The 27,742-nt window shown below is 51.3% G+C and overlaps 1 protein-coding gene across 1 annotated transcript; it reads right to left on the reverse strand.

Moving 5' to 3' along the window:
- Positions 1-945: 945 nt before the first annotated feature.
- Positions 946-18,450, reverse strand: CCM2L (CCM2 like scaffold protein). The gene is made up of 10 exons (XM_032592585.1): positions 18,385-18,450; positions 15,421-15,588; positions 13,790-13,873; positions 13,508-13,691; positions 12,239-12,708; positions 9,016-9,151; positions 6,711-6,774; positions 3,998-4,127; positions 3,272-3,410; positions 946-2,106 (listed from the first exon to the last, which is right to left on the reverse strand). The coding sequence occupies exons 1-10, from the start codon at positions 18,412-18,414 to the stop codon at positions 1,796-1,798; spliced, it is 1,716 nt and encodes a 571-aa protein (XP_032448476.1). The 5' UTR covers positions 18,415-18,450; the 3' UTR covers positions 946-1,795.
- Positions 18,451-27,742: the final 9,292 nt, after the last annotated feature.

The following is a 27,742-nucleotide window of genomic DNA, read 5'->3' on the forward strand; positions in this document are numbered from 1 at the left end:
TAATCATATGATGGAGTGAAAAAAGGAAGCGTCAGATTGAGATCTTTACACAATACCATTCATGTGGTGTAAATACACACACGATGCATTGTGTATTTTACGTCCAGGACGTAGATCAACACATAGGGTGGGTGCCCACGGTGGGGAGGGGAAGGAGGGTGGGGAATGGGTGGATAGAGGGGGGAATGAAGCAAAAGAAAACATCATTTGCTACAAACTGAGTATAAATCCTGGAACCCTGGACCTGAAGCCCTAATAATAATATTACTTTAAAATTGGTGATAATTAGGGGCACCTGGGTGGCTTAGTCTGTTAAGCAGCCAACTTTGGCCCAGGTCATGGTCTCGCGGTCTGTGAGTTCGAGCCCCGTATCGGGCTCTGTGCTGACAGCTCAGAGCCTGGAGCCTGCTTCTCATTCTCTCTCTCTCTCTCTCTCTCTCTCTCTCTCTGCCCCTCCCCTGCTTATGTTCTGTCTCTCTCTGTCTCTCAAAAATAAATAAATATTAAAAAAATTTTTTAATTGGTGATAATTGTACCTACCTCACGGTAAGGACCATGTGTCTGGCCATGGAAGGCTCTAAAGCTTTACAAATAAGTTTCGGCACTTCTGCGTGAGTCTCTGGCCCCCTCTCAGGGGTCACTCCTTCTAGCTTCCAAGCCTTTACTCAGGCTGTGTTGAAGCTGTCCTCATGCCGACTTCTCTAACCTCTCCAACCCGGCTGTCAGGTTTCTTTAACCACCCCGGCCCCCTGTGATGATAGCCTGTGGAGTCTCAGGTACTTTTCATTTGGGGCTTGAGCGCAGAGCCAGGGTGTAATAGGGCCACGAAGGGCAAGTCCTAGTTCCTCTTCACAAACTTCCCCAAAGATCTTCTTACATCTGACCCCCACCTCAGTTTCCATTGTACTGCGCCCAGCCAAGACAGGTACACCAAGTCCGAAAGTGTTAGAAGTGGAAGGGAACATTTATTGAGTGCCTACTACGGGCTAGACCCAGCACTAAGGCCTTGTGCTTTTGTTAATCCCCACAACCAACCCTGTGAGGTGGATGGGGCCGACCTCATGAGACAGATTAGGGAATGGAAGTCACCAAGAGGTGAGAACACTAACCAGACAGGAGACCTAGGTCTGTCTGGCTCCCAATCCAAGATCCGAACAAGCAACTTGTTCAGAGTCTTAGGGCCAAGACTGGGACCCCCATCACCTACCCCTGACCCAACTGTCAGTGGAGATATGCCACACTGGTGATCCAATTCCTGCCATCAGGGGAGGGGCGACCCTGCCATTTAGAGTCTTAAAAAGGCCCTCTACGCTATTGTATGTGTACTTTGAGGTAATATCTCAGGAGAAATAGGAGGTTTCCTCAAGTTCCTTCACCTTTTTTTGAACCTCAGTTTCTCAAACTGTAAAATGGGAAGAACAAGAGGTCTCTGGGCTCTGGGAAGTCTTTTCTCAGTCTGTCAGCAGGTGGAGCCCACTCCTCATCTGTCCTTTGGCCTCCAGAAAGCTGCAGGAGTGGCGGGAGAGAGGGGCTGTCCCTGGCACCTGGGGCTAGTGACAGAGTAGAATGTTGCCCACCCAGGTCTGGCAGAGGGGCTGGCTGAGCCTCGGGCAACTGCCTGCGATTTGGGGGTCCCGCCCCCTGCAGGACATTCTCGGTATTGCAGGGACTGGAGCGCCAAGGGCGAGGTCAGACACCCCGGGAGGGGGGCCCTGGGGCTGGGGTCCCACAGGCAGGAACGAGTGAGACACAGGTGGGATTGAGGATGCTTCCCCGCCTTCCGCATGGGTGGCGGCTACAGGTAGTTGTCCTCAACCGTGTCGCCCCCACCCGGGGAGTCCCTGGCCTCCTCGTCGGTGCTCTCATCGTCCGGTGCCAGCGCCTCGATGTCATGCGTGATGTCGGCCAGCAGCCGGTGGAAGGCCTGCGCTTCGGGCCGCTGGGCCGCCCCGTCGTAGCTGCGCACGGCCGACGCCGACGTGGAGCTCATGCTGCGCTTGATGCGGCCGAAGCTGTCGGTGAGGATGCCCCCCTCGCGGATGCCCACGCCCTCCAGGAAGCCCTCGAAGTAGCCAATGTCCTGGTCCGGGATGAAGGGCCGCATCCCTGCGGGGCCAGGGGCAGAGGGACGCCTCAGGGTTCAGCCCTTCCCCTCCCATCGTGGAATCACCTTCTCCGGAGAACCGAGTTCGAATCCCCAGCCCGCCCGCTCTCTGGCTGTGTGGTCCTGCACAAGTTCCTTGACTCTGAGCCAGAGAACAATGACCTAATGCTCAGCACATAGTAAATGCTCACTACACATTAGCTTATCGTTGTTGTCATTATTGCAACTGCTACTTTCCCATTTATTAGTTGTGTGACCCTCATTAAACAGCTGCTCTGGGGGCGCCTGGGTGGCGCAGTCGGTTAAGCGTCCGACTTCAGCCAGGTCACGATCTCGCAGTCCGTGAGTTCGAGCCCCGCGTCAGGCTCTGGACTGATGGCTCGGAACCTGGAGCCTGTTTCCGATTCTGTGTCTCCCTCTCTCTCTGCCCCTCCCCCGTTCATGCTCTGTCTCTCTCTGTCCCAAAAATAAATAAAAAACGTTGAAAAAACAAACAAACAAACAAACAAACAAAAAACAACAGCTGCTCTGGGCCTTACTTTCCTCCCTGTAGAACTGAGATGATTGCACCTCTTCTCCCAGGGGGGGATATGAGGAGGGGCCAGCACACTGCGTGCTTCATACAAGTCAGCTTGTTTTGCTTCCATCTCCACTTGCAAGCTATGTGACTTTAGCACTTTACTTTGCTTCTCTGGGCCTCATTTTGCTCATCTGCCAAATGGGGGCAAATGAGAGCTTCTACCTTCCCAAACTGAAGCATTCAGTGAAATGATGCTTGACAAAGATATTACCTGTTAGCTTATTAATATTATTCCTGTTATTATGATCAGCCCTCCTTACCAGCTGTGTGATCTTGGACAAGTGCCTCAGCCTCTCTGAGCGTCAGCTGCCCCATGGGGTAAATGGGGAGAATATTCCCCCCACCACCCCAGCTTTGCTATGAAGGTGAATGGATATACCAGTGCTCTCTACTGATGGGCTGTGACTGCAAGCAAGTCCCTCCCTGCCCTGCGCCTGTCTCCTCAAATGTGCCATGGATTTCATGATCTTGGCTTTATTGGAGGCTGAGGACTAGGAGAAAACGCTTCTAGCCTGATGCCTGAGTGTCGTGGACCAGTTGGGAGCAGGGTCCTTGCCTGATCTCGGGGGGTGTGGCAGGGGGCTCACCAAGGAGGAGGAACTTGCGCCGGTCCCCATAGAGCTTCAGCAAGCCTGAGCAGTAGTCCTGGATGGGCAGCCCCAGCCGGTACTCCCGCAGCAGCATTGCAAACTTCTGGATCTCGGGGGGCCCTAATTTACTCCGCAGCTGTGGGGACAACATCCAAGGTCAGTCCCAGGGAGCAATCCCCACCCAGCCTTTGCCTAAAAGACCCAAACCCTCTGTAAGGGTGTATTTGGCCAACATCGCCCCCAAAACCTTTCCCATGGCCTACTGGGGTGGGGGGGGCATGCAGACACTGGGCTGAATCTAAGCACGAGATGTGCCTGAGTTCAAATCCTGGCCCCTTGGTTGATCAGCTCTGTGATCCTGGGTAGGGGGCAACCTCCTTGACCCTTGCTTTTCTTATATATAGTAAAGATAATGATGGCACCTCCCTCTTTGGCTGTTGAAAGGATTAAAATAAACGCATAAAATGTGCTTAGAACAGTGCCTGCTCTACAGATGACACACAATGAATGCTAGCTGACATTAGTGAAGGCTTTCATAAGCTGCCCAATTTACTTTCCTAACCTCATATTCCGCCCCCCCCCCCACCACCACCCCGCCCCCGATCTTCCAAGGTCTACTTCAGTTATGTCCAGGATTATTCAGGATTCCTGAAATACTCTCTTGTGTTTTCTCCAGCCTCCAGACCTTTGCTTGTGCTGTTCACATTGCCTGCCCCTGCTCACCGTGACCATGTAATCCTGCAACTGCTCAAGGCCCAGGCCGCTGTGGTCGCTGCCGCTGCAGTGGGAGCCGTGGAAAGAGGGTGTGGACGTGCCACTGTAACACGCTTCAAATGTATCCTGGGAGCCATTGCTGCAGAGACAGGCAGAATGGGGCTCTCACTCACCTTCCTCTAGCTCCTCTCCCTACAGCAGGTGGGGGAGGGAGGGCACAGCTACTGATGCTCTGGGCTTCATCCTAGATCCCATTTTGGCCTCCAAAGCCCCACTTATCTGGCCCTTGGCTGCCTCTGAAGCCTCATCTCACCCTTGCTCTGTGTGCTCAGGCCTCTCTGCCATCTTCTCTAATACTTCAAGTACCTCTTTACCTCTGGGCCTTTGCACATGCCGTTCCCTCTGCCTGGAATGCCTCTCTACCCTATCTTTTGTTCAACTAACGCTTACTCATCATTGGAGCTTAAATGTCACCTTCTCGGGAAAGTTTTCTCTGACCCTCCCCTCCCCATGACTGGGTTGATCCTCTGTCAAATGTGGTCACAAACTCATAAGTCTACCCATGACACGCAAGGCCTTCCCAGATCCCCCCCCCCCCCCGCCACCGACATCCACGGTGGCCTCCTGGCTGCTCCTCAAATGCACCAAGCTTTGTCCTCCTGCTTCAGAGCCCTTGCACTTTCTGCCCCTCTGCCCGGAGTGCTCTTCCCCTCTCCTCCTCTGGGCCTCGGTTCAAGTTTCATGAGCTCTGAGAGGCCCTCCTGACCCCCAAAGAGGTAGGCTCCCCATGGGTCTCTCTCAGTGCTCTGAAGTGCTCGTTCTCTTTAGTTATCGTTAATGCTTATTTCTGTTAAATAATGACTTCATTGTCTCCTGTGCTAGACGCTGCAAGTGTGCTTGCACGATAAACCATGCAGGAGCAGGAACCTTGGTTTCTTATTTGTTGAGTACCTACTGCGTGCCAGTCACGGGTCTCATCCTTGTATGGTTCCCCACCGTAACCCTAGCACACAGCACAGTGCCTGGTACATGAAAGGTACTCAATAATCCTTGCTTAATAAAAAAATCAACCTTCCCAAGATCTCATGGTTCATGAGTTTGAGCCCTGTGTTGGGCTCTGTGCTGACAGCTCAGAGCCTGCTTCAGATTCTGTGTCTCCCTCTCTCTCTGCCCCTCCCCCGTGCATGCTCCGTCTCTCTCTCAAAAATAAATGAAACATTTTATTAAAAAAACAAAAGAGTAAAAAAAAAAATTAACCTGCCTTCTGGTTTCTAAATTGTTCCAGAACCATCTTCTATGATTAGCTACAGAAAAGCAGTGTAGCATCGTGGTTAGGGGGTGTGGACCTAGAGCTAGGCTGCTTGGGTTCAAATCTCAGGCCTACAGCTTGACCTTGGGCAAGCCTGCTTAGCTTCTCTATTCCTCAGTTTCTCCATGTGTAAAATGGGATGACAAACATTGACATCATCAGAATTAGAGGAGTCTATTTGTACAGCGCTCAGAGTCATAGACTAGAAGCAATAAATAAACAGCAGCCACTGTAATGTTGCTATGTAGATTTTTCTTGGCTGGCTCAGTTGGCAGAGCACGTGACTCTTGATCTTGGGGTCATGAGTTCAAGCCCCACATTGGGAGTAGAGTTTACTTTAAAAAAAAAATGAAGTGCTTTATAGAACAGCACTAGGCACACAGTAAGCACAAATGTTAGTCATTATCATGACTCTAGCAGATCCAGATCTGGCAGCAGATATCAGGTTAAGGACTAGCCCAAGGGCACACAGTATAAGGAAGCCACAAATATTGACACAGAAGAGGGAAAAAAATAAAAGTAGGGCGTATATTAGTGGCAGAGCCTGATACCTGTCAAGCCAGAGGCCTTAGTAAGAGAACTAACTTTGACCAACTTGTTCCAGTTTGCCTGGGACTTTCCTGGTTTTAGTATAGAAAATCCCAAGTCCTGGGAAACCCCTCAGTGCTAGCGTGGTTAGTCATACCAAACAGAACCCTGGACAATATGGCCAACTGAGTTTTGTTTCGTTTTGTTTTGTTTGTTTTGTTTTACCTCCTACATTTTCCAGCCTTGAGGCGGCTAGCTGTGACCATGTGACCAAGTCCTGGCCACTAGCCACTAAGACATATGCAGAAGTCATCAGGCCGGGATCCGAGCGAAGCTCTTTACAGACATCCCTGGCATTGCCATTGTGATAACTGGAGCTCTGACCATCATCTTGGTCCATGAGGTAACTCTGAGTACGGAACCAGGTGCCGAGGACCTGGACCCTCGATGACCATAAGGGCCATAAACTCCTGATCTGTTTTACGTAAGAGGTGAGGGGGGGGGGAAAGCTCGATCTTATTTAAAACTCAAATCCTTTTTAGGGTTTTCTATTACATGGAATTAAACCAAAATTAGTTTTTGGCATTAGCTGTGATTTGGGACTAGGCAGGCCACTGTGTCTGGATGACTGGCAGAGAACTACAGGCCTACGTGGAAACCACTCAGGGTTCCGGTTGTCCCCCAGGCCTCTTAGGGTCTGGGTCTGGATCCTATGAGCTCACTAGAGCCTGGAGAGGTCAGTTCGCCTACCCTCCTCAGGGCTCAGGGCATCAGCACAAATCGAGGTGGGGTCCTTTTCACCCACCCTTTCTTGCCCACTAGGAGCTCAAGAATGCCTAGAAGAGAGACCCTATTTGTGCAAGGTGGGGGTGGGGCGGTACCCACAAGGAGCTGCAGCAGCTGAAGTCGGCGTCATAGGCATACGTCCCGTCTGTGCGGCAGCTCTCACCTGGGGTCAGCAGACAGAGGGGCTGTTAGAGGCAGCAGAGAAAGGACCAACGTCCCCAGCTCCCCGAGCCCCCAACCCCAGTCCCACCCTGCGGTTGGGATGGTGGTTGGAGCACGGATGGCCTTGTAAGCAACTGTAAGGGTGTTAGCTTTTACTCTGAGTGAAATTGGGCAGCTGCTGGAAGATTTTGACCATGAAACCTGCCCCCATCACCAACTCACAGCCAACCTTGGGCAACTCACCTCCTCTCTCCCTGCCCTCAACTTCCCCAAGGTTGGGACAATACCACCTGCCTGCCTGCCTTGTGGGGGGGGGGGGAGTGGTCTTGAGAACAGCAGGTGAGGGAACAGGTGAGGGGATGTTTTGAAAACTGTACATGTCTGAGGCGAGAACAAAAAGGAACTTTGAGGGAAAGGAACTCAAGATCTCCAGAGAATAGCAGCACTGTTCACAGAGAACTTGCTCTGTACCTAGTCCTGTTACTTCTCTGACTCCACTAGCCTTACCCTTCTGATCTTGGCTCACCTCAGTGTCACTTCCTCAGGACACCGCCCTGACTTCCCAGGTGAGGCTGGTTCCTCAGTCTATGTCTGCAGAGTACAGCACGTGGTTACATTTTGTGTACCTATTTACTGTCGGCCTACCTAGCAATGCAAGGCTGTGAGGGCAGGGCCACACCTGGTTTTGCTCACCAGTACGTCCTGGTGATAGCAGGTGCTCAATAAATACTTGTTGAATTTGTTGGGGGTGCCTGGCTGGCTCAGTCAGTAGAGCATGCGACTCTTGACCTCAGGGTTATAAGTTCGAGCCCCCAAGTATAGAGATTACTTTAAAATTTTTTTTTTAACGTTTATTTATTTTTGAGACAGAGAGAGACAGAGGATGAACGGGGGAGGGTCAGAGAGAGGGAGACACAGAATCTGAAACAGGCTCCAGGCTCTTAGCCATCAGCACAGAGCCCGACGCGGGGCTCAAACTCACGGACCGCGAGTTCATGACCTGAGCCGAAGTCGGCCGCTTAACCAACTGAGCCACCCAGGCGCCCCTAGAGATTACTTTTAAAAAATTAAATCTTTAAAGAAAAAAAAATGAATTTGTTGGAATGTTTGTTGACTCATTTATTTACCCATCATTTGCTCATTTGTTTATCTCATCCTGTGACAGTTGATGAACTATCCCAACTTCCTAATAACCTCAGTTCCTACAGATGGGGGTGCCTGCAGAAGTAATGAGCTGTCGCTCTATTCCTGGAGCTTTGCAGACAGGGACCACGTTGAGGGGGCTGCGGCTGAGGAAATTCACTTAGCAGCCTTGAAGGCAGCATGGGAGCAAGGCTGTTGCAGATAGGAGCTTTAGAAATCAGACACACCAGGGTGCCTGGGTGGCTCAGTTGGTTAAGTGCCCGACTTCACCTCAGGTCATGATCTCGCAGTTTGTGGGTTCAGGCCCTGTGCTGAGAGCTCAGACCCTGCAGCCTGTGTCTCCCTCTCTCTTTGCTCCTCCCTTGCTTGCACACGTTCTCTTTCTCTCTCAAAAAATAAGCATTAAATTTTTTTTAAAAAATAAAAAGAAATCAGACACACCTGGGTTTGAATCCTGACTCTGCCACTTACCAGCTGTGTGACCTTGAGCAATGCATTGACTACTCTGAGCCTTAATGTCCTCATCTGTAAAATTAGAATCATAAGGTCTCAAAGAAGTCTTTTATCTAGGAGCACCTATGATGTCCCTGGACCTCTGCTTGGCCCATGGGATACAGTGGCAAATAGGACCGACAAGGCTGCTATGAGTCACAGTGGTACTGTGCTTGGCACATAGTTGGTGCTCAATAAATGCCTGTCCTAGTCTCATTCTCATTCTAGCCTTTGATTGCGTTCAAGGGTGGACCTGGAAATCTTGGTTTTGACCTAGAATCCTAGCGGGGCTAGACAGCTCAGTAAACAGACAATGCGTGTGCTTGCATTTCTGCAAAGAAGGGACATCAGAAACAGAAGGGAGAGAGAAAAGTTCAGCTCTGAGGGGCTCATTCCAAATCTGGCAACCAGAACATTGTGCAGAAGCTAAGTTTGAGGTCATCGTGAAAACTGACATTTCATTTTAACTACATAAGGGGGGGGAGTACACTGTAATTGCAGTAGAGATCAGGGCCTCTACAGGCTTTCATCGGCCCTGAGTCCCGGAGTCCTCGCCGGCCTTTTGGGATGTTTCACAGGAGGGGTGGCCAGGAGTTCCAGTACTCACTGCGACTGCACAGCCACGGCCGCTCAGGCGTTGACGTGTAGTGGTAGCCGGCCCGGTCCACGCACTCGATACTCTGGTCCCCGTAGATGATCTGGAAGACCTGACAGATGAGGGCACAGGATTCCTCGGCAGCATCCTGGCCCAGGGAGGAGGACAGAGCACTCAGGGCCTCTCCAGTGCCCAGGACACCTCTGTTTCTTCAAACAGTGTGAAGAGGTTCACAGGGCCACACGCGCACCTATGGGCACCTTTAAATCGACTTGCAGAGCATTTCCTATCAAAATTACATGGCCACCCTCTGGGTCTTAGACTCCTATATAGAGTCCAGCAGCAACCCTAAGTCTTCTGCTCTGAAAAACGCACCCCAAACTTCTGGGGGATTCATGGGACCTCCTGAAGCCTATCTAAAATAAGCCCTAGTTTAAATTTGTCAGTAGGAAGTTGGGGCTCAGAGAGGTAAAGTGATTAGCCAGCACTAGAACCCAAGTCTCCTGTTACGTACTAGGAAGAGGAAGAATCACATGTGTGAAAATTTTAGACTCAACATAGTTACTGCTACTGGATGCCATATTTAGATATGAGCTTCCTGGCATCCAGGGCAAAAATGGAAGTAGGATGAATACACAAACCTCAGTCTCCTGATAGAAGGCAGGAATTTCAATTCTTGGGTGAAACTTTTTTTGAGACTGCAAATTTGAAGGGAATTTGCCTAATTTAATTCTTTATGTGTAAGCAAGAGACACAGAAAGACAGTAACTGATGAGACCATCTTCATGATACTATTTCATATTTTTGCCTCTAAAAAAGCCCAGGGTATACATTAAAATGTAAGCCACAATAGGCAGGATTGATCCTTATAATAGAAATAGGCAGGGAAGAGAGTATTCTTATTTTATAGTTAAAGGCACCAAGGCTTAGAATGGTTAGGTAACTTGCCCAGGCTAATATAGCAAGTTCACAGTGTTGGTTACTACTGGCACTCAGATTTTTTGACTCTAACTCCTGTACCCTCCTTGGGACCACAAGGCCTTGGATAGGAGGCCAGAGAATCAGACACTCCTGGAATGCAACTCTTGGTTTATTTACTCATTTTGCAAATTCTCATTTAGTCCTGTTTCAGGCACTGGGCCAGGCTCTGGGGTCTCAGATGAGGTCTGTATCCTAAAGCCCTCACCATCCAGTGCGATAAACAGGGCACACTGTTCCCTCTGCTTGGAATTCATTTTCCTGGCTTTTCGCCTTGCTTTTTGCTCCCCTTCACCTTTCTGTTTAAAAGGAGCAAACTCTCTCTATGCAAACTGGATCTCCTCCTTCATTACCACTGCAATCTGCTTGTTTTCTTTTTGGTCTGCATCATAAGGTATAATACTATAATATACATTATTTCACCCATTCGTTCAATACTTATTGGGTGCCAGGTGATAGCAATATCATGGTGAACCATCCAGAATGCACAGGTGTCTTGTACTCTCTAAGGAGACCAGTCGAGCTGGAGTAGAATGTATAAAGGGGGACACAGAAAGAGATGAGGCCAGAGAAGAAATGGACTTCAGCCACCACTATAATGTGGGTGGTCTTACAAGCAGTTGTAAGGACAATAACTTTTCCTTGGAGGGATGTGGGGAGCCACAGGAAGATTTTGAGCAGTGATAAGATGTGACTTATGTGTTAACAGGACTGCTCTGACTGTGGGGGGTACAGATTGTAAGCAAGAGGCAAATCTGTGATCTGGATGACAGAAGATGGGCCATGGACCTGGGCAGGGGCAGTGGAGGGTGGGGAAACGTATATAGGTTTGGGATATATTTTATTTTTTTTTAAATTTTTTTTTCAACGTTTTTATTTATTTTTGGGACAGAGAGAGACAGAGCATGAACGGGGGAGGGGCAGAGAGAGAGGGAGACACAGAATCGGAAACAGGCTCCAGGCTCCGAGCCATCAGCCCAGAGCCCGACGCGGGGCTCGAACTCACGGACCGCGAGATCGTGACCTGGCTGAAGTCGGACGCTTAACCGACTGCGCCACCCAGGCGCCCCTCGGGATATATTTTAAATATAGGGCCAATAGGGTTGACAGAATGGATATGGGCTGTGTGAGAACGAGAGCAGCCACAGATCACTGCAAGGTTTTGGTCTGAACAATGGAAGGACAGAGCTGCCATTAATCAAAACAAGGAGACCAAGAGAGGAGCCGGTTTGGGGGAGAAGATTGGGTGCTTAGCTTTGGATGTGTTAAGTTCGTGATGGCCATCAGCCCACCGAATGGAGAGGCTGATTGGAGAAACATGCCTAGAGATTTGGTGAAAGATAAAATTTGGGGAGTTCTCGGTGTTTTAAATCCATGAGACTGTTTTGTTCACTAAGATATATATAAGGGAGCTGGGGCTGGGGCAGGGGGGAGGGTTGGGGGCCATGGGTCAGAGGGAAAGTTTAGACAGCCTAGGGCTTGAAGGTGTCTGCTAGATTGTGAGCTCCTTAAGGGAAACCACCAAATGTGTCTTGTTCATCTTTGTATCCATAGCACCTAGCCCAATGCCTACGACAAAGTCGCTGCTCAGTAAAGATGGTCAAATGAATAAAAGCAAGGATGAATATGAAGCAAGGGGGGAGGGGAGGGAAGGCAAGAATGGAAGGCTTCTGCCTTGGGTGACTGCCATAGTTAACAAGAGTATAGGCTCTGAACTTCCTGGATCCCAGTGTTGAAACCACCACCTGCTTCCTGTGTGATGTTGCACAAATTACTTAGCCTCTGGGTCTCAGTTTCCTTCTCTACAGAATGGGGATGGTTGTAATATTTGCCTCTAGGGGTTAGTCAAAGAATGAAATGTGTTCATGCTGGTTCCTTGTCTGGCATGGGTTGGCATTCCATTCATGCTGGTGATTAGTGTCCTCATGATTGTTACTGTGGTAGTGCTGACATTGACGACGTGGGAGAAGGAGCAAGGCTGGAGGAGGGGGTCTGTTTTGGCTATTCTGGGTTTTCGTCTCACTGGGACAGCAAAGGGCAACAGTCCTGGAGGTGTCCAGGCTGGAGATTAGAAGCCCTTTGGCGTCGTGGGCACACAGGTAGTACCTGAAGTCCTAGGCAGGGCCGCAGGAGGGGAAAGGACAGAGGCCAGGGTAGACCCCAGGAACAGGGCGGGGTGGGACGGAGACCGGCGCCCTCCATCGCCGGACGTGCCCGGGGAGCACGCCGCTGGGGCTCCGGGTGCCCTCGGGCTCACCCTGTTGGCCACAGCCAGGATGACAAGGTTGCAGTAGGCGTCGGGGCTGGGGTCCTGCGGGTCGAGTGGGTTGGAGCCCGGGTGGCGCCGCTCCCAGCTGCCGCCGCCGCCGCCGCCCGCCTGCCTCCGCTCCCAGCTGCCGCCCGGCTTGCCCGCGCCGCCGCCGCCGCCGTGCCGCCGCTCCCAGCTGCCGCTGAACGTCTGCCGCCGCTCCCAGCTGCCCGACGCCCGCGCCCCGGCGCGCTGGCGCTCCAGGCTGCCGCCGCCGCCGCCGCCGCCGCCCCCGGCCCGGGCCTCTGCGCCCGCGCCCCCGCCCCACGCCATCCGCCAGTCCAGGCTGCAGATGGTGTGGCGCCGCTCCGTGGTGCCCACCCGCCGCTTCTCTGGCGCCGCGCCCGGCGGGCCTGGGTCGCGCCCCGCGCCGCCGGGGCTGGCGTCGACGCCGGCTGGAACCGGGTCCACGCCCAGACCTAGGAGTGGCGGGATGGCGGTCAGGAGACCCGGGCTAAGAGGCCCCCACGAGGCCAGCTGGGGACGAGCGGCGCGTGGCCCCACCTCTGCCTTCTAAGTCTGAAGGCCAAACCCGCCCCGCTCCGTGCCCTTACTTTCGGGCCTACCCCCCCCCCCCCCCCCCGGCCTCGGCTCCACCCTGGTCTTGTCCCGCAGGCCTTTTCCACCAGCTACACCTCGCTTGGCGTCTGGTCTGAGGGCGGTGGCCAGGCAGTCTCCTCCCTCTGTTGGCCCTACCTCGGCCCCAGTCTCTAGTTTCAGAGACCTCTTCTTTGATTCCGGTTTCCCCTCAACCCCGCCTCTGGCCCCAGGCCACGCCCCTAGCCTGGCGGGGTTGGACCTGTCCCGCCGCTGCCCCAGCCGCGAGCTCCGCCTCTCTGGCGTATGGCCACGCCCCTGGATCAGACCCGGCTGCTAGCCCGAGCTCTCTCCGAGCGCAGCGATCTCGCTCTGTTTCACCAAGCGCTTTAACTTCAGGTCTCAGAATTTGGGCTCCTCCAACCTTCCCAGGCCCCGGCACCTGGCCTCAGGCTGGTGGCGATCCACCCTTCAACCGCAACCTTGGGCCGCGACTTCTTGCTTATAGCCATGGCCTGCCCTTCGTCTCAGGGTAGCGTGCTCAGGCCTTTTCCATCACACACCATCCATCCTCAACACCCCCACCTGCCCGCCCCCGCCTTTCCCAAGACTAGACGCTGGGTCTTTTCTCACCCTGTTCACCTCCCAGCCCTGCCCCTGGCCAGGCCCCGCCAGCTGTACCGGTCTTAAGCACCAGCAGGTGCAGCGCGTCGTCCTGCAGGTAGGAGGCGGCGGCGATCTCGTGCGTGGGGATACGCAGGATTAGCTCTTCGTTGTCGCGCCAGGTTAGCAGCAGGCAGCGGGCCGACAGGCTCAGGATGCTGTCCTGCTCCGCCGTGGTCTTCAGCGGCAGCTCCTTCAACTGCTGCGGGGTGGGTCGGATCTCCTGGGTCCCGGAGGAACTCGGGTGGGAGAGGGCGAAGGTGACAAGACCCTGCCCTCCCCCCCTCTCCAGGGCCTCACCCTGGCGGTGTCCAGCAGCTGCAGGAGCTCGTCCCGGCTGGAGGGGTTCAGTGAGGAGGTGACCCAGGTGAGGTGGCCCAGGAACTGGATGCAAAATGAGGGAGTGGGTGGGAGAAGGGCAGAGAGAAGTCACTTTGAAGCCTTGGAGGACCCAGACCTCCTCACTGAGGCAATGTAGATAGACTGAGGTATACATATCTGAATTAATAATAACCTGATAATAACTCTTAAGGTGGTCACAGAAGCCAGACCCAAAAAATGATGTCCCAAATCAATCAATAATTCTCCATCCATTGTTAGTTATAACTTAATGTTATCACAAACTTTAAGTTACTCAATGTAAGAATTAACTTTTTCCATTAAAATAATGGAGTAATAGTTTTGTTCTTCTAGGTGAATTCCACCAATCAAACTTTTTTCTTCTTTTTTTATTCTCTAGGAAATTTCAGCGCCCAGTTCTTATGTGCACCTGTTAGCTTTACCCTCCATATATCGTTGCCAGGTAAAATACAAGATGCCAGTTAAATTTGAATTTCACATAAACAGTGAATACTTCAAAAAAATTTTAAAGTATTTTTAGTCCCATGCAATATTTGGGACATATTAATACGACACAAGTAGTTATTGCTTATCTGAAACTCACATTTAAATGGGCAACCTGTCAAACCTGACACTCCTACCCCCATAGCAATCTTCCCTGGGCAATGAGGATTCTCCACTGCTCCTTCATGGTGCTCTTGAAATAGAAGAAAGGCCTTGAGTGATCTAAGTCCTCTGTGGCTTGCTGAGCTGGGTTCCTTTACCCTGGAGACTGAGTACCGACAACGTTATTGCAGTAAAATCTCACAGGAAGGTGTGGCTTTTGCCATCTGCTCTCCCTTGTGGGTAGGTTTTGAGGCTCGTGCTGGGATGACAACACTGAAGCTGAGCAGATGGACATCATTTGCTGAAGGGCTGCAGCATAAGGCAGGAGCTAGGCTAACTTGAACCCAGGTCTCTTTCCTTTGAGCCTCCCCTGTGTGAGACTGGGCTGGTCAGGGCTTGGTGTGGGGGAGAGGTGCAGTCTCTCCTGACGGGATCCAGAACATGCTACCCCAAAATATGGCACCTCGGCTTACAGAATATCCTAAGCTTGAAGAAGTTGAAGAAAATGGTAGAAGCAGGAAGGTCCCTCTGACCTGCCCCCACCCCTACCTTTCTTCCCTGAAAGCAGAAGATGAATCTCCCACATGAAAGGTACCTTCCCTGTACCGGAAGGGAGCCAGACATCCTTCTCATGAAGGAATTTAGGGCTGAGAAGGCTGTATAAGCAAACCTTGTTCTTTCTTCACCTTTTACTACCCCTAGCCCCCACCCCTCTGCCTTGTCAGTTCTTCACAAATTAACTGATTGTAAAAAAGATACAAAAGCTTCGTGCTCTGGTCACTTCTTTGGTCCTTCACTCTCTCGCGAAGGCTCTCATGGACATGTAAACATTTAATAAAATGTGTACGCTTTTCTCCTATTAATCTGTTTGTCAGCTTAATTTTCAGACCCTGCCAGGGACCCTTAAGAGAGTTGAGGAAAACCTTACCCCTCCTTTACCCCTTGCCCCAAGATTCTTCCCACCCTTCTCCTCATCCCACACGTACCTTGACCTCTTTCTCCAGATAGTCACACAGCAGAATCTGGGGGTCGATGAGGTAGTCAGGGGGATAAAGGGGCATCGAGTGCAGGGGCCGGCGACTCACACTGGTCCGAAAGGCTGCCCGGCGCGCGGCCTTGGGGAACACCAGCCTCCGGATGGGGGAGACAAAGCCCTGGGCGGGGGGGGGGGTGTGCAGGAGAAATAACAGTAATAACAGCAACTGACTTTATCAAGCACGTCCACATTCAACATTTTAACTATTTCCCTATTACCTGATTTAATTCTCATAGACTCTGCAGAAGGGGTGCCTCTGTGATCCCCATTTTATGGATGGAGAAACTAAGCCTCAGAGGGAGAACTAGCTGAGAAGATCACCAGCTATTAGCAGTAGAACCAATAGTCTGGCTCTAAAATCTCCATTCTAAACACCCAGATGAGGGCGGAGACCCTGCTAAGGCCCAGGCCCAGGCCCAGGCGTAAGGAGTGGGTCCAGGCTGGGACAAGTAAGAAAAATATTGAGATTCAGTGTGGCTGAGGGGTGCCTGGGTGGCTTAGTCGGTTAAGCGTCTCACTCTTGATTTCAGCTCAGATCATGATCTCACAGTTCCTGGGACTGAGCCCCACTGACAGCACAGAGTCTGCTTGGGATTCTCTGTTTCTGGCCCTCCCCCACTCATTCTCTCTCTTTCTCCCTCTCTCAATAAATAAACTTTAAAAAAAAGATTCAATGTGGCCAAGTGGTGAATGCACAGATATTTGTTAAGCTATTCTCTGGGCTTTCCTAAAAATTAGAAATAGTTAATAAGTAGGGGCACCTGGGTGGCTCAGTTGGTTAAGCGTCATGACTTGGGTCATGATCTTGTGGTTCGTGAGTTCGAGCCCTGCATTGGGCTCCCTGCTGTCAGTGCGAATCTCGCTTTGGATCTTCTGTCTCCCTTTCTCTCTCTGCTCCTTCCCCACTCATTCTCTCTCTCTCTCTCTCTCTCTCTCTCTCTCTCTCTCTCTCTCTCTCTCAAAATAAGTAAAAATAAACTTAAAAAAAATAGTTAATAAGTATGTTTAAGTAGAATCCAGCAGGCACTTGCACAAAAATGGCCTACAGCAAGGTTAAAGAAGCCAATTCCAGGACTCCAGCCCAGCCCAACAGAATCTAAATCTCACAGGAAAGCACTACTCTAGAGCAGTTCTTAGTGTATGATTCCTGCATCAGCAGCAGCACCAAGGAACTTAAGAGATACGCATATTCTCGCTTTCCATCCCAGACCTATTGGATCAGAGCTTAGGGGTAAGACCCAATAATTTATGTGGGTTTTTAAAAATTTTTTTAATGTTTATTTATTTTTGAGACAGAGAAAGAGGGACAGTGTGAGCAGGGGAGGGGCAGAGAGAGAGGGAGACACAGAATCTGAAGCAGGCTCCATGCTCTGAGCTGTCAGCACAGAGCCCGACGTGGGGCTTGAACACAAATCATGAGATCATGACCTGAGCTGAAGTTGGACGCTCAACCCACTGAGCCACCCAGGCGCCCCCCCCCCAATAATTTATGTTTTAATCAACACTCCAGGTGATTCTGATGCGTGCCCAGCCCAGATTTTAAAACCAGTATCATGGAGCCTGCATGAGATATATGGAGGTTCTGCTTAATGAGAGCACATGGTCTGGGAAAGGGCGTTCCAGGCAGAGGGCACGACAAGTGTGAACGTCTGGGGGCTGGCAGGGCTGGCTGAGCATGATGAGCCTGGACAAGGGTGGGAACAAGATTCAAGCCCACAGAGGGCTTGAATGTCAGCTGTGGAGCCGGGACTTTATTCTGTGTGTGTGAATATGTGTGTAAGAGTGGAGTGTAAAGGTAAAAGTTTGGTCTGTGGCCCTCAGTGGTCCAGCCCTGCCCACCTCTCCAGCCTTATCTTACTGTCCCCTCACTCCTGCCCTCCAGCTACAGGGCCATCTTGCTTGCTACATTCCTTCCCACTGAGAGCTTTTGTACATGCTGTTCCTCCCCCTGAAACACTTCCCTACCCTCTCTCCTTCTGCCCATTAGATCTCAGCTCAAGCTGACCAGGCTAGGGCTGGGTCCCCTAATATTCTATACCCCAGCACCACGTATGGCGTCTCTCATGCAAATTTGTATTAATTGCTTTTCTTCAAAGTTGCCTTCCCCCAAAACGCTGTGAGCTCCAGGGAGGGAGCAGAGACCTTGTCTGACTTTGCTCACTGCTACATCATCACCAGCACCAGGCACAGTGTGGGGCACAAAATAAGTTCTCAGTGCACATCTGCAGAAGGAATGAGCCAAGAGAGAACAAGCACCTAGGTCTTGGCTCCCTTCTGAGCCCTCACAATTCACATAGCCTGACCTCGGATTCTTGGGGGAAGAGGGATGGGTGGGGGTGGGCGCTGGAATCTGAGGGACTCCCTGAATGGCAAAGACAACCAGGTGAGGTGTCCAGGGAACCAGACTAGAAAACTTCTGACAGTAAGGAGGAGTGAGGATCTGGGGGGGGCAGGGCGCAGACGAGGCTGGAACCCAGCAGGGGAGCAGGTAGGTGTCTCAACCTGGATAGACAGCCTCATAGCACAGAGCTGCCCAGGCTGAGGTCCTTCTGTCTGGGAGGTAGGGAGGAGGAATGGGTCTGTTGGGTGTCTGTCTGTCCCTCAGTCTGAGGAAACCCCAGGAAAACTGTGGCAGCAGTTTGAGAGTATCTCCCAAAGTCATCTGTCTGGCTGGGTTTCCCTGGAAGGTGCCTGAGTGTCCCTTCCAGGGATGGCAGAGGCCATTGAGAGCCGGGAGACAGGTTAGGGAGTTTGAGCCCAAATGTCTGGTTGCCCAAGGGTGGGAAGGACGGTCTTTCCAAATGAGAAGGAAGACTCTATGCCACTCGCTGCCCATCACCCCCACCCGGGCTCCCCACTTTACTCCCTCCAGGGACATTTCTCTACCTGGCATCCCTCCCAACCTCCCACCTACCTTTTTTCCTTTCTTGACTTCATATTCCATGGTGAAGCGTCCCCTCCACTCCTGCCACCCTCCTGGCCAACCCCCTCCACCCTCTCCCCCCACACAGTTCCTTTGTTCTTTTTCCTGCCTGGTCGGAAACTCCACCAGCCCTGGAGTTCCTGCCCCTCCCGTCTGATAGCGAGTGGGGGGTGGGGGGATGGAGGCTGGTGCAGGATGCAGCCTTGGGCCCCTCCAGCTGAAGGGTGGAAGGAAACCCAGCCAGAGCAACTGTCCTGGGGAGAACGCCTCCAGCCTGAAGCCAGAAGGCTTGCTGTTGAGGGGCGCTTGGGAACTGAGTCAGGCCAGGGATGGGTCCCCTGATTTGGAGTCAGAAAATCCCAAATCCCAATCCTACTTCTGCCACTGACCTTGTGGTGTGACCTTGGCAAAGCAAGTCAGTTCCCTTCACAGCCTCAGTTGCCCCCTCCTCTCTATAAATTAGGAATAAAATTGCCTCCCTCTCTGTGGTGAGGAACATATGCAAAAGTGGGTAGGAAAATGCCTCCCAAACTATAGGATACTTAATTTAAAATTAATTAATTAAAAATTAATCATTACTCTTAAGGAGGCAGTATTCATGGGCTTTGAGGACAGGCTGCCGGAGTTTGAATCCTGATTTCGCCAATTACTAAGGTGATGACCTTGGACAAGTCCCTTATCCACTGGTTTCCCCATCTGTAAAATGGGCATCATGCCGGTCTGACCTCACGGTGACCTTGTAAGAATTAAATGCACTCAGAAGAGCTCCTGACACATACGAAGTGCTTCGTGAATATTAACTACTTCCCTATCTATGTGTCTGTGTGTCCCGGGCTCTTTTTCTGTCTCTTGGGAGAATCTTAGTGAGGCAAGTTTCCTTTTGTGGTTCTGTGCTGAGCACTTTACATATTTCATCTCTCTTATGCCTTACAGCGTTGGGGTATCGTTATACCTATTTATACAGATTTATACGTCAGCCTCAACTGCAGAGGCTGACCCGAAAAAGTCATAGCGTTTGTAAGAGGAGGACCTGGGATTTCTGGAAAGTCTGGATCTGAATCCTAGTTCCTTACCTCTAGGGCCAGTGTGCTCAGCCTGTCCCACCCAGGACAGTTGGGGAGGTTCTGACTGACCCATCCATACCTCCATGACACCTGGGTTCTAGAGGTCCCAGTTTGCTATATGATCTAGGGCAGACTGCTTATTGTAACCTCTCTGGGTCTCACTTCCTCATCTTTCCAATGGGAGCAATGATCCCAAATACCCTGCCCTGCAATCAGAGGTGTGGCAGGAAAGGCATCTGACTATGCATGAGACAGAGCAGCTGGAAATTGTGAAGGGCAGGGGCTAATGCATTGGACTGTTTTGAAGCTCGAGTGTGCCAGATCAGTGCCCACAGGAGTGAGAGAGAGCTCCCCACTGCCTCTGGGTGTGAGGTCCACGGAGCCTCCAACCACTAGCCTTCCGCCTTCCCTCCCTTTCGGAGGGAGGAGAAATAGTCCAGGCTGCTTAGTGCTAGCTCACACAGCCCCTCCCTCCCGCTCCTCTATATCCGGCTGTCAAGTCCCAGCATCAGGAAGTGAGATGTCCAGCAGCCCGCCAGGCCCAACAGGAAGAGGCTGGGATGTGCAACCCCATCCCTAACAGCTCCTGACACCCAGGACACCCAAACACCCACTTTACCCCTTGAGCAACTCCCGAATTCCTCAATTTCCCTATCTGTAAAATGAGGACTTCTGTTATTCCTGGACTAACTCCAAGTATCACCGAACTGCTGGGAATACCAAATAGGACGAGAAGTGTTCTGAATGCTGCTAGAAATAGCAAACTATCTTTGCATTCCCTGCATGCCCACCCCAGGGCCACAAACAGTAAATTCATGTGCTCAGTAAATGTCAGCGGAAATAGGTGGAGACAGGTGGACTTAGGTTCAAATGGGTAAGACCTGGAACAGGTCATCTTTCAGAGCCCCAGAGTCTCAAGCGTCAGCAGCAAGATAATGATGATGCTTGCCTCATAAGGCTGCTACAGGGATTAAACGGGAACAGAAGCATACAATGGTAACATTGATTATTAAAATTAGCTTGTGGGGGCGCCTGGGTAGCTCAGTCGGTTAAGCATCCGACTTCGGCCCAGGTCATGATCCTGCACTTTGTGGGTTCGAGCCCCGCATCAGGCTCTGTGCTGACAGGTCGGAGCCCGGAGCCTGCTTCAGATTCTGTGTCTCCCTCTCACTCTGCCTCTCCCCTGCTTGCGCTCGGTCTCTGTCTCCCCAAAATAAATAAACATTAAAAAAATTTAAAAAAATAAAAGTAGCTTGTGAATCAAAAAAGATGAGTGAAACAGAATCCTTGTTCTCAAAGACTTAACAGTTGTGGCAAATAGGGTTCATCTCTTTGGGGCCACCTCCGGTTGATTGGCAGTGGCTGCCTAGAGCTCTGTATAGAAGATTATGAAAACTAGATCTACTCTCAGAACCAAAAGGGGATTGATTATCAATGCCTGCCACAGGACAGGAGGAGGGGATGTGACAGCAGGTGTATGGTGCATATGCTGACCCTGATCTGGCTGGAGAGACACATAAGCAAAAACTCTGATACAAGCCAAGCATTTGGGGAAGGCAGAATCAGGGGCCATTCACCGAACTCCAATGCATTCAAGCTGAGCCTTGAAGGACATACAGAAGATAGGTCACTCTAGGCAGAGGAAACAGCTTGAGCAAACACACAGTGCCTGGGTTGTGATGCTTTTGGCTCCAAAGAACAGGCTGCCCAATCAAAGATGGCTTTGACAGTAAGGAAACTGTATTACCTCCCAAGACGAGAAGTCCAAAGGCAATTGATTTCAAGGCTGGTTAATTGAGCACCCCAAAATGACATCAAGTTCCATACATTTCCTACTGTGCTGCTGTTATGGGCTGAATTATGTGCCCCCCACCCCCGCCAAATTTATACGTTGAAGCCCTAATACCCAGTACCTCAGAGTGTGGCTATTTGGGGAAATAAGGCTTTTAAAGTGGTGGTTAAGTTAAGACGAGGCTGTAAAGTGGGCTCTAATCTCATCTGACTGGTGCCCTCCTGAGAAGAGGAACTTCAGACACACAGAGAGACATGAGGGGTGCACACACAGAGGAAAGACCACAGGAGGACAGAGCGAGAAGGCAGCCGACCAAAAGCCAACGAGAGAGGCCTCAGAAGAAACCAACCCTGCCAGCACCTTGATCTCAGGCTTCCGGCCCCTAGACCTGGGAGAAAACACAGTTCTGTTGTTGGAGCCCCTCAGTCTGCGATATTTTGTTACGGAGGCCCAGCAGACTGATACCATTGGCCAGATGGCTGCAGTGGCTTTTGGAACAATACAGACACAATGCCATCCATCACTGTCCTGCTTTTGATGCTATCAACTCCCCCCCACTTTTTATTCAATTTTTTATTTCAATTCTACTTAGTTAACATATATGGTAAAGCTGGTTTCAGGTGTAGAATTTAGTGATTCATCGCTTACATAGAACACCCAGTGCTCATCACAAGTGCCCTCCTTAATTCCCATCACCCATTTAGCCCACCCCCCACACACCTCCCTCCATCAACCCCCAGTTTGTTTTCTGTAGTTAAGAGTCTCTTATGGTTTGCTTCCCTCTCTCTCTCTTCCCCTCTCCCTTCCGCTATGTTCATCCATTTTGTTTCTTAAATTCCACATATTAGGGAAATCATATGACTGGCTTATTCCACTTAGCATAATACACTCTAGCTCTATCCACATCATTGCAAATGGCAAGAAAGATTTCATTCTTTTTGATGGCTGAGTAATATTCCACTGTGTGTGTGTGTGTGTGTATGTGTGTGTGTGTGTGTATGTGTGTGTGTGTATACACATATACATGCCACATCTTCTTTATCTATTCATCAGTCAATGGACATTTAGGCTCTTTCCATAATTTGGCTATTGCTGATAGTGTTGCTGTAAACATTGGGGTGCATGTGCCCCTTGAAATCAGTATTTTTGTGTCCTTTGAGTAAATACCTAGTGGTGCAATTGCTGGGCCATAGGGTAGTTCTATTTTTAACTTTTTGAGGGAACTCCATTCTGTTTTCCAGAGTGGCTGCACCAGTCTGTGAGGCCATCAACCCCTGATAAGGCTGAAGGGTTTCCCCTTCTTTGATTGTGAAGGAACACCTGTCCCACAGATTCTTCAAAAGACTTCCCTGAGGAGTCTAGGAGCCAGATGTATGAGCCAGGACATATTTTGGCTGTGACAAAGACACAAATAACAGTGGCTTAAACATAATAGAAGTTTCTCTCTTCTATCACCTAAGCAGTCGGGGCAGGCATGGCAGCTCCAGATGTCTGGGACCTAGGGGCTTCCTCTCTTGTTACTCCCCATACTAGGATTTTTTTCTCACCTTCAACACGGCTCTGGTCCAGCCAATAGGAAAGGGAAACCTAGCCGGAGGAGAGCACAACCCCTCCGTTTAAAGGGATAACCTGTAAGTAATACGAAATTCTACTGCTCACATCCCATTGGCTAGAACTTGTTTCCTTAGCCACACCTAACTGCAGAGGAGACTGGGAAATGTAGTCTCCCAGGTGGCCACCAGCCCAACTAAAAAAGTTCCTTTATAGACAAAAGGGAGCATGGCTACTGGGGAACACATAGAAGTCTCTGCCTCACAGAATTGAGTCATATGCCCTTGCCCCCACCAATCTTCAGTCAGGGGAATCATTTTGGAGCAATGGTTCTCAAACTTGAGTATCAGAATCACCTGAAAGACATAAAAACAAGCTGCTCCCAACCAACCCCACAGTAGCTGATTAGGTAGGTCTGGGTGGGGCCTGAGAATCAGCATTTCTAACAAATGTCCGGGTAATGCTGGTCTAGGGACCACCTTTTGAGAACCCCTGTCTTGGGCCAATTCTGACTTGCTTCCTGGGGCCAGGTAGAGGCTGCATTCCTGGAGCATTTGGGATGGGGGTCCCTAGGAAGTGAGGCTCCACCCGCGTGAAAGAAAGGTGAGAAAGGCTGTTGGGTGGGAGCCAGGAGAGGCTCACAAAAACAGGAAGATGAACGGTTTGGAGAGGCTCTGTTGGAGATAAGGATCAAGGAGTATTCGGGGCCCAGTAGTGAAAAGTCAGCATTTTGCAAAGGGTTCACTCTTTATCCTGAAGGCCCTGGGGAGCCATGGAGGTTCTAAAGCAAAGAACTATTGTGATGAGATTTTTAAGAGGATGAGAATACATTAAAGCAGTGGGCCTCAAAGAGAGGTTCTCAAACCCCTTGCATCAGAATCTCCTGGAGAACCTGTAAAATGCAGACTTCCAGGCAAGCTCTATCCATTCGGGAGATGGAAATCTGCATTTAAAATTACCCTCCCCCCACCCCCACTCTACCCAGGTGATTTTGATGCACTTTGAAGTTAGAGAACCACTACACAGAGAGGAGGCAGGGAGATTTTTTAGGGGCAATACTCACTAGAACGGAAGCTCTATGAGGGCAGAGACCATGCTCGTTTTTTTATCTTTCTTGTTCACGGTGCCTAGAAGAGTACCTGGCACATGATAGGTGCCCAACAAATATTTGGTCTAGTGGTGTTAGGAACTTCAGTCTGGGTCCTGATTTTGTCTGGGATTCGTTCTGGGACCCCAGGCAAGTCTGTCCCCAGCCGCATCTCTTTCTTCCCCTTATCTGTAGAATGAAGCGTTTGGAGATAATCCCTCAGAGTACCCTGGGTTCCTCTCCTAGCCAACTGCCTTCATCTCTTAGGGGAACCAGAGGGATTGTGGCAGAAGATATCCTTCCTTCCTTCTCCCTCCTTCCTTTTTGCCTTCCTCTGGCGCAGAACAACCAAAACAATAGGACACAAGCAGCACGTACTGAAATGACTTTTAATATCTCATGTTGCAGCAAAATTAAAAATATACAAAAAGTTTGTGGTGTACAAAAGAGTCTCAGTACAGAAGCCCCAGCTTGGGGTCTCCTCCCCCTCCTGGGGGAAGCGCAGAGGGGTGAGTGGGGGTGGGGGACTGAGGATGGCACAGATGTAGTAAATACCAGGAGGTGGGACCGGGAAGGAATAGGAAACAGGGGTGGGCCAGAGCGGGACTGATTAGGGAGCAAAGAGAGGACCTGGAGGGGAGAATCACCAGAATTGTGCTGAGGGAGGGAAATCAGCCCCTCAGCCATGGCTAGTGGTTCCTGGAGTTGGAGACAGAGTGGAAAGGGAAGCATCAGTGCTGGGAGTGTTCTGGTGGGACCCCCAAAGGACGTGGCCTGTGGTCCCACCCTGCCACCAACGGCCCAGTGACCTTGGGCTGGTTGCCTCCATAGGCCTTTCCCCTTCCATAAAACAGGAGGCTGGATACATAGATTCCCAACTTGGGGTCCCAGACCCTAAGGAACCCTGGAGGCAGGAATGGGGGCCCATGAGTGCTCTTCAGAATTGTGTATTAAACACTCCAATATAATACAGACATTCTCCAACCCTCAAGCCCTAAAAGCTAACCTGAGGCCTTGGTAGCCTTTATCTGCAATCAGAAGCTCAGCTTGAGTTACTTTAATGTGGAAAGATGAATTATTCTTTAAGAAGTGAGACTTGTTTGGGAGAAAAATCTTCCAAACTATAGGATCCCCAGGGGTGAAAATAATAAGAGGGGGCCCTGGGAATTGTTCGGGTCCTTTCTAGCTATTTTACGAGTTTGGAAAACCAAGGGGGTTGGGGGCTGTGTTGTATGAGCGCACCCTCGCTCCCCCTGCCAAGTTTGGTGGCTAGCCCAACGGAGACAGGTCTGGTTTGGGTTCTGGGATATTTGGGTGAGAGAGGGGTAGAGGAATACCCTTCTCCCCACCCCACCCCTGCCCTTCGCCCCACCTTTTGTCTCAGGCTACCCTCCACTCTGGGATTATTGCAGGTGCCCAGGGGCCCCCCACCCCTTCAGCCTGGCCTGAGGGTGCCCTTACAATGATTGTGCATAGAAAAAAGGCCAGGATTGCTGGGGAGAGGGCGGATCCTGCCTTGCTGAAGTGTGGATAAGGCCAGGCATTGGAAGACCTCTTCCCACTTGCCCGGGGGTGGGGGAAGGAGGTCTGCATCCAGGAACCAGGCCATCCCGGGAAGGGGCCTTCCTTTCCCACTTCCATAGTTTCCTGCTCTTCCTCCCCTGGCCTCCACCTGCAACAACCAAGGACCCAGAAGTGTCCTAGCCTGTCCTCAACCAGAAGGACATGTTATAATCCCTTTGCCCCCCCAGACCCCAAGTCTTAGAAGGCCCTCTGGTTGGGGAGGGGAGACTTAGCCCCCTTGCCCACTGCTGCCCATATATGGCTTGGCACTCAGTCCCTTTCAAGGAGACCTCACAACGCATATCAGTATAGGAATTGGTAGCTCCTCCCCTGAAGTCCCTACCTCCAGCTTTACCTGGGACAGAGATAGGTGCCAAAGGGTGACAGGGGCCAGCACAAGATGGCGGCAGTTGGGTCTTGGCTTTCGGTCCTCATCCTCTCCCTGGACTCTCCCTTCACACAATGCAAGTTCCTCCTAACCGGGGGCCCCAACACTGGAGAATACCCCAGCCTCCAGCTTTTCCCCTTCAGGTATGGAGAGGCCTGTAACCCTTATCAGACGATGGTTCCCCAGGCAGGGACCCTGTGAACACCCAGGTCTCCCTCCCCTTTCCACTTTTCAGATGAGGGGGGAAGGGGAGACACTTCTCAGGTGGCCAGTTGGCGGTGGGGGGGGGGGAGGGTTTAGAAAAGTCTCAGAGGGAGCCAGGGCTTCTGTCCTTGACTTCCCCAGAGGGGTTTCCAGACTCCACACGGCTTCCTCGAACCTTCTCAGCATTTTGAACTAGAGATTTCAAACAGGCGGCCCATGGGCCAAGTCTGAGATTAGTTTGGCCAGCACAGGGTTTTTCAAACATTTGAGTTCTAGGGTCTATAGGCAGGGCATGTACCCCCTGTGTTTTCCAGAGTCCCCACCACTCCCTATTGTACGGCACTTGCCCTTCTCTCCTTTTCTTCATTACCTGAAGACATTTGAACTTGCAACCCATACACCCTTGTCCAGGAAAACCTCCCCACTGCCTGAGGTTTCTGTGAACTCCAAGCCCAGGTGCGCTCCAAGGGAAGGACCTGTGGGACTTTAGCCCTTTGGAGGGCATTGGGGTGCCAGGTAAGATCTTCCCTAGATACTTGCAGCGCCCTTGGCCCTCACCAGGCTTTTCTGTCCCTGGCCTTTTCTCTCCCTTTCCCCAACTCTTCTAGTGACATGCCTCTGTGGGATTCAGTGTGGCAGGGAGCTGGCAGGGGTTAGGCAGATTTGGGGGGGGGGACACAGGATGGGACAGATGAGAGGAGGGGACCAAGAAAGCCTTCCTTTGGGGAACCCCCGCTGGGGAGGAGTGGAGGTCTGTGCTGTCTAACCAGGGTGACAGTTACAAGGCACGTGGTACATCAGTGCATGGAGGTGCGACAAGGGGTGTGTTGTGCCTGGAGAGGTTTGGGGAGCAGTCAACAAGCTGGGAGATCAGTTCAAGAAAACTAGGAGACAGAAGTCTATCCTGGAAATGGAGATGTGGTCTCCTGGGGGTAGAGATATCGAGGGCGAATTTGGTACTCAGTGTCCTGTTCTCTTCTTGGCAAAATTAAGATGGCCCCAACTACCTCTCGGCTCCAGGAAAAGCCTAACTCTGCCACTGACTTTCTGTGTGATCTTGGGCAAGTCCCTGGCCCTCTCTGGGCCTCCATTTCTCTTCTATAATAGATGTGGAGGGCAGGTAGCTTAGGGGACCCCAAGGTTCTGGGGGGCTGTGGTTCTGAAATATTCTCTCACTGCAAGGACCCTGTAGGGATTCTGGGAAGGACTAAGCAGCCAGGCTAGGGTGCAGGACAGAGATTGGGGAGCAGGAGGCAGGGACCCAGGGGGTCCAATTCTGGCAAGGAAGAGAGGGACTGGCTGAGGTAGATTGTGTCACAGGAAAAAAAACAAAAAACACCAAAACAACAACACATGGGATGATGCCCCTTCATCACTCTGACCCCTCTATCCCAGTGAAATGAGGACTCACGGGGACCAGATGAAGTAGAGACAGGCCAGTGGAGAGCACGACCTCAGGACAGGAAGCGATGGGGTCCTGAGCTCCTGGATATATGGGGGGTGGGGGGTGGTCCTTAAGAGACTAAGCTCTTTCCTGAGGGTGAGAAGCTGGAGAAGGCGGCTCCGAGGGCCCTTTGACTGTGGCATTTCCAGTGCTGGGTTGTCCTTGCAGGCAGAGGCTCTGAAGGCAGGTTTCGTGGGAGAGAGATGTAGGGGTGGGGAGGGAGTAAGGTCCAAAAACGTGGCCCTGGTTTCCCTGA

Source organism: Lynx canadensis, chromosome A3, assembly GCF_007474595.2.
Source record: "Lynx canadensis isolate LIC74 chromosome A3, mLynCan4.pri.v2, whole genome shotgun sequence".
In the NCBI taxonomy this organism is placed as follows: domain Eukaryota; kingdom Metazoa; phylum Chordata; class Mammalia; order Carnivora; family Felidae; genus Lynx; species Lynx canadensis.

What these genes read in the sequence shown, in the direction of transcription:
- CCM2L (XM_032592585.1), bottom strand. Translation starts at nt 18,414, where the DNA reads ATGGAATATGAAGTCAAGAAAGGAAAAAAG. An exon ending in CCTGCTGGTGCTTAAGACCG is followed by an intron (nt 12,709 to 13,507) that starts GTACAGCTGGCG and finishes CGCCACTCCTAG; the next exon opens with GTCTGGGCGTGGACCCGGTT. An exon ending in TTCAGCTGCTGCAGCTCCTT is followed by an intron (nt 4,128 to 6,710) that starts GTGGGTACCGCC and finishes CTGTCTCTGCAG; the next exon opens with CAATGGCTCCCAGGATACAT.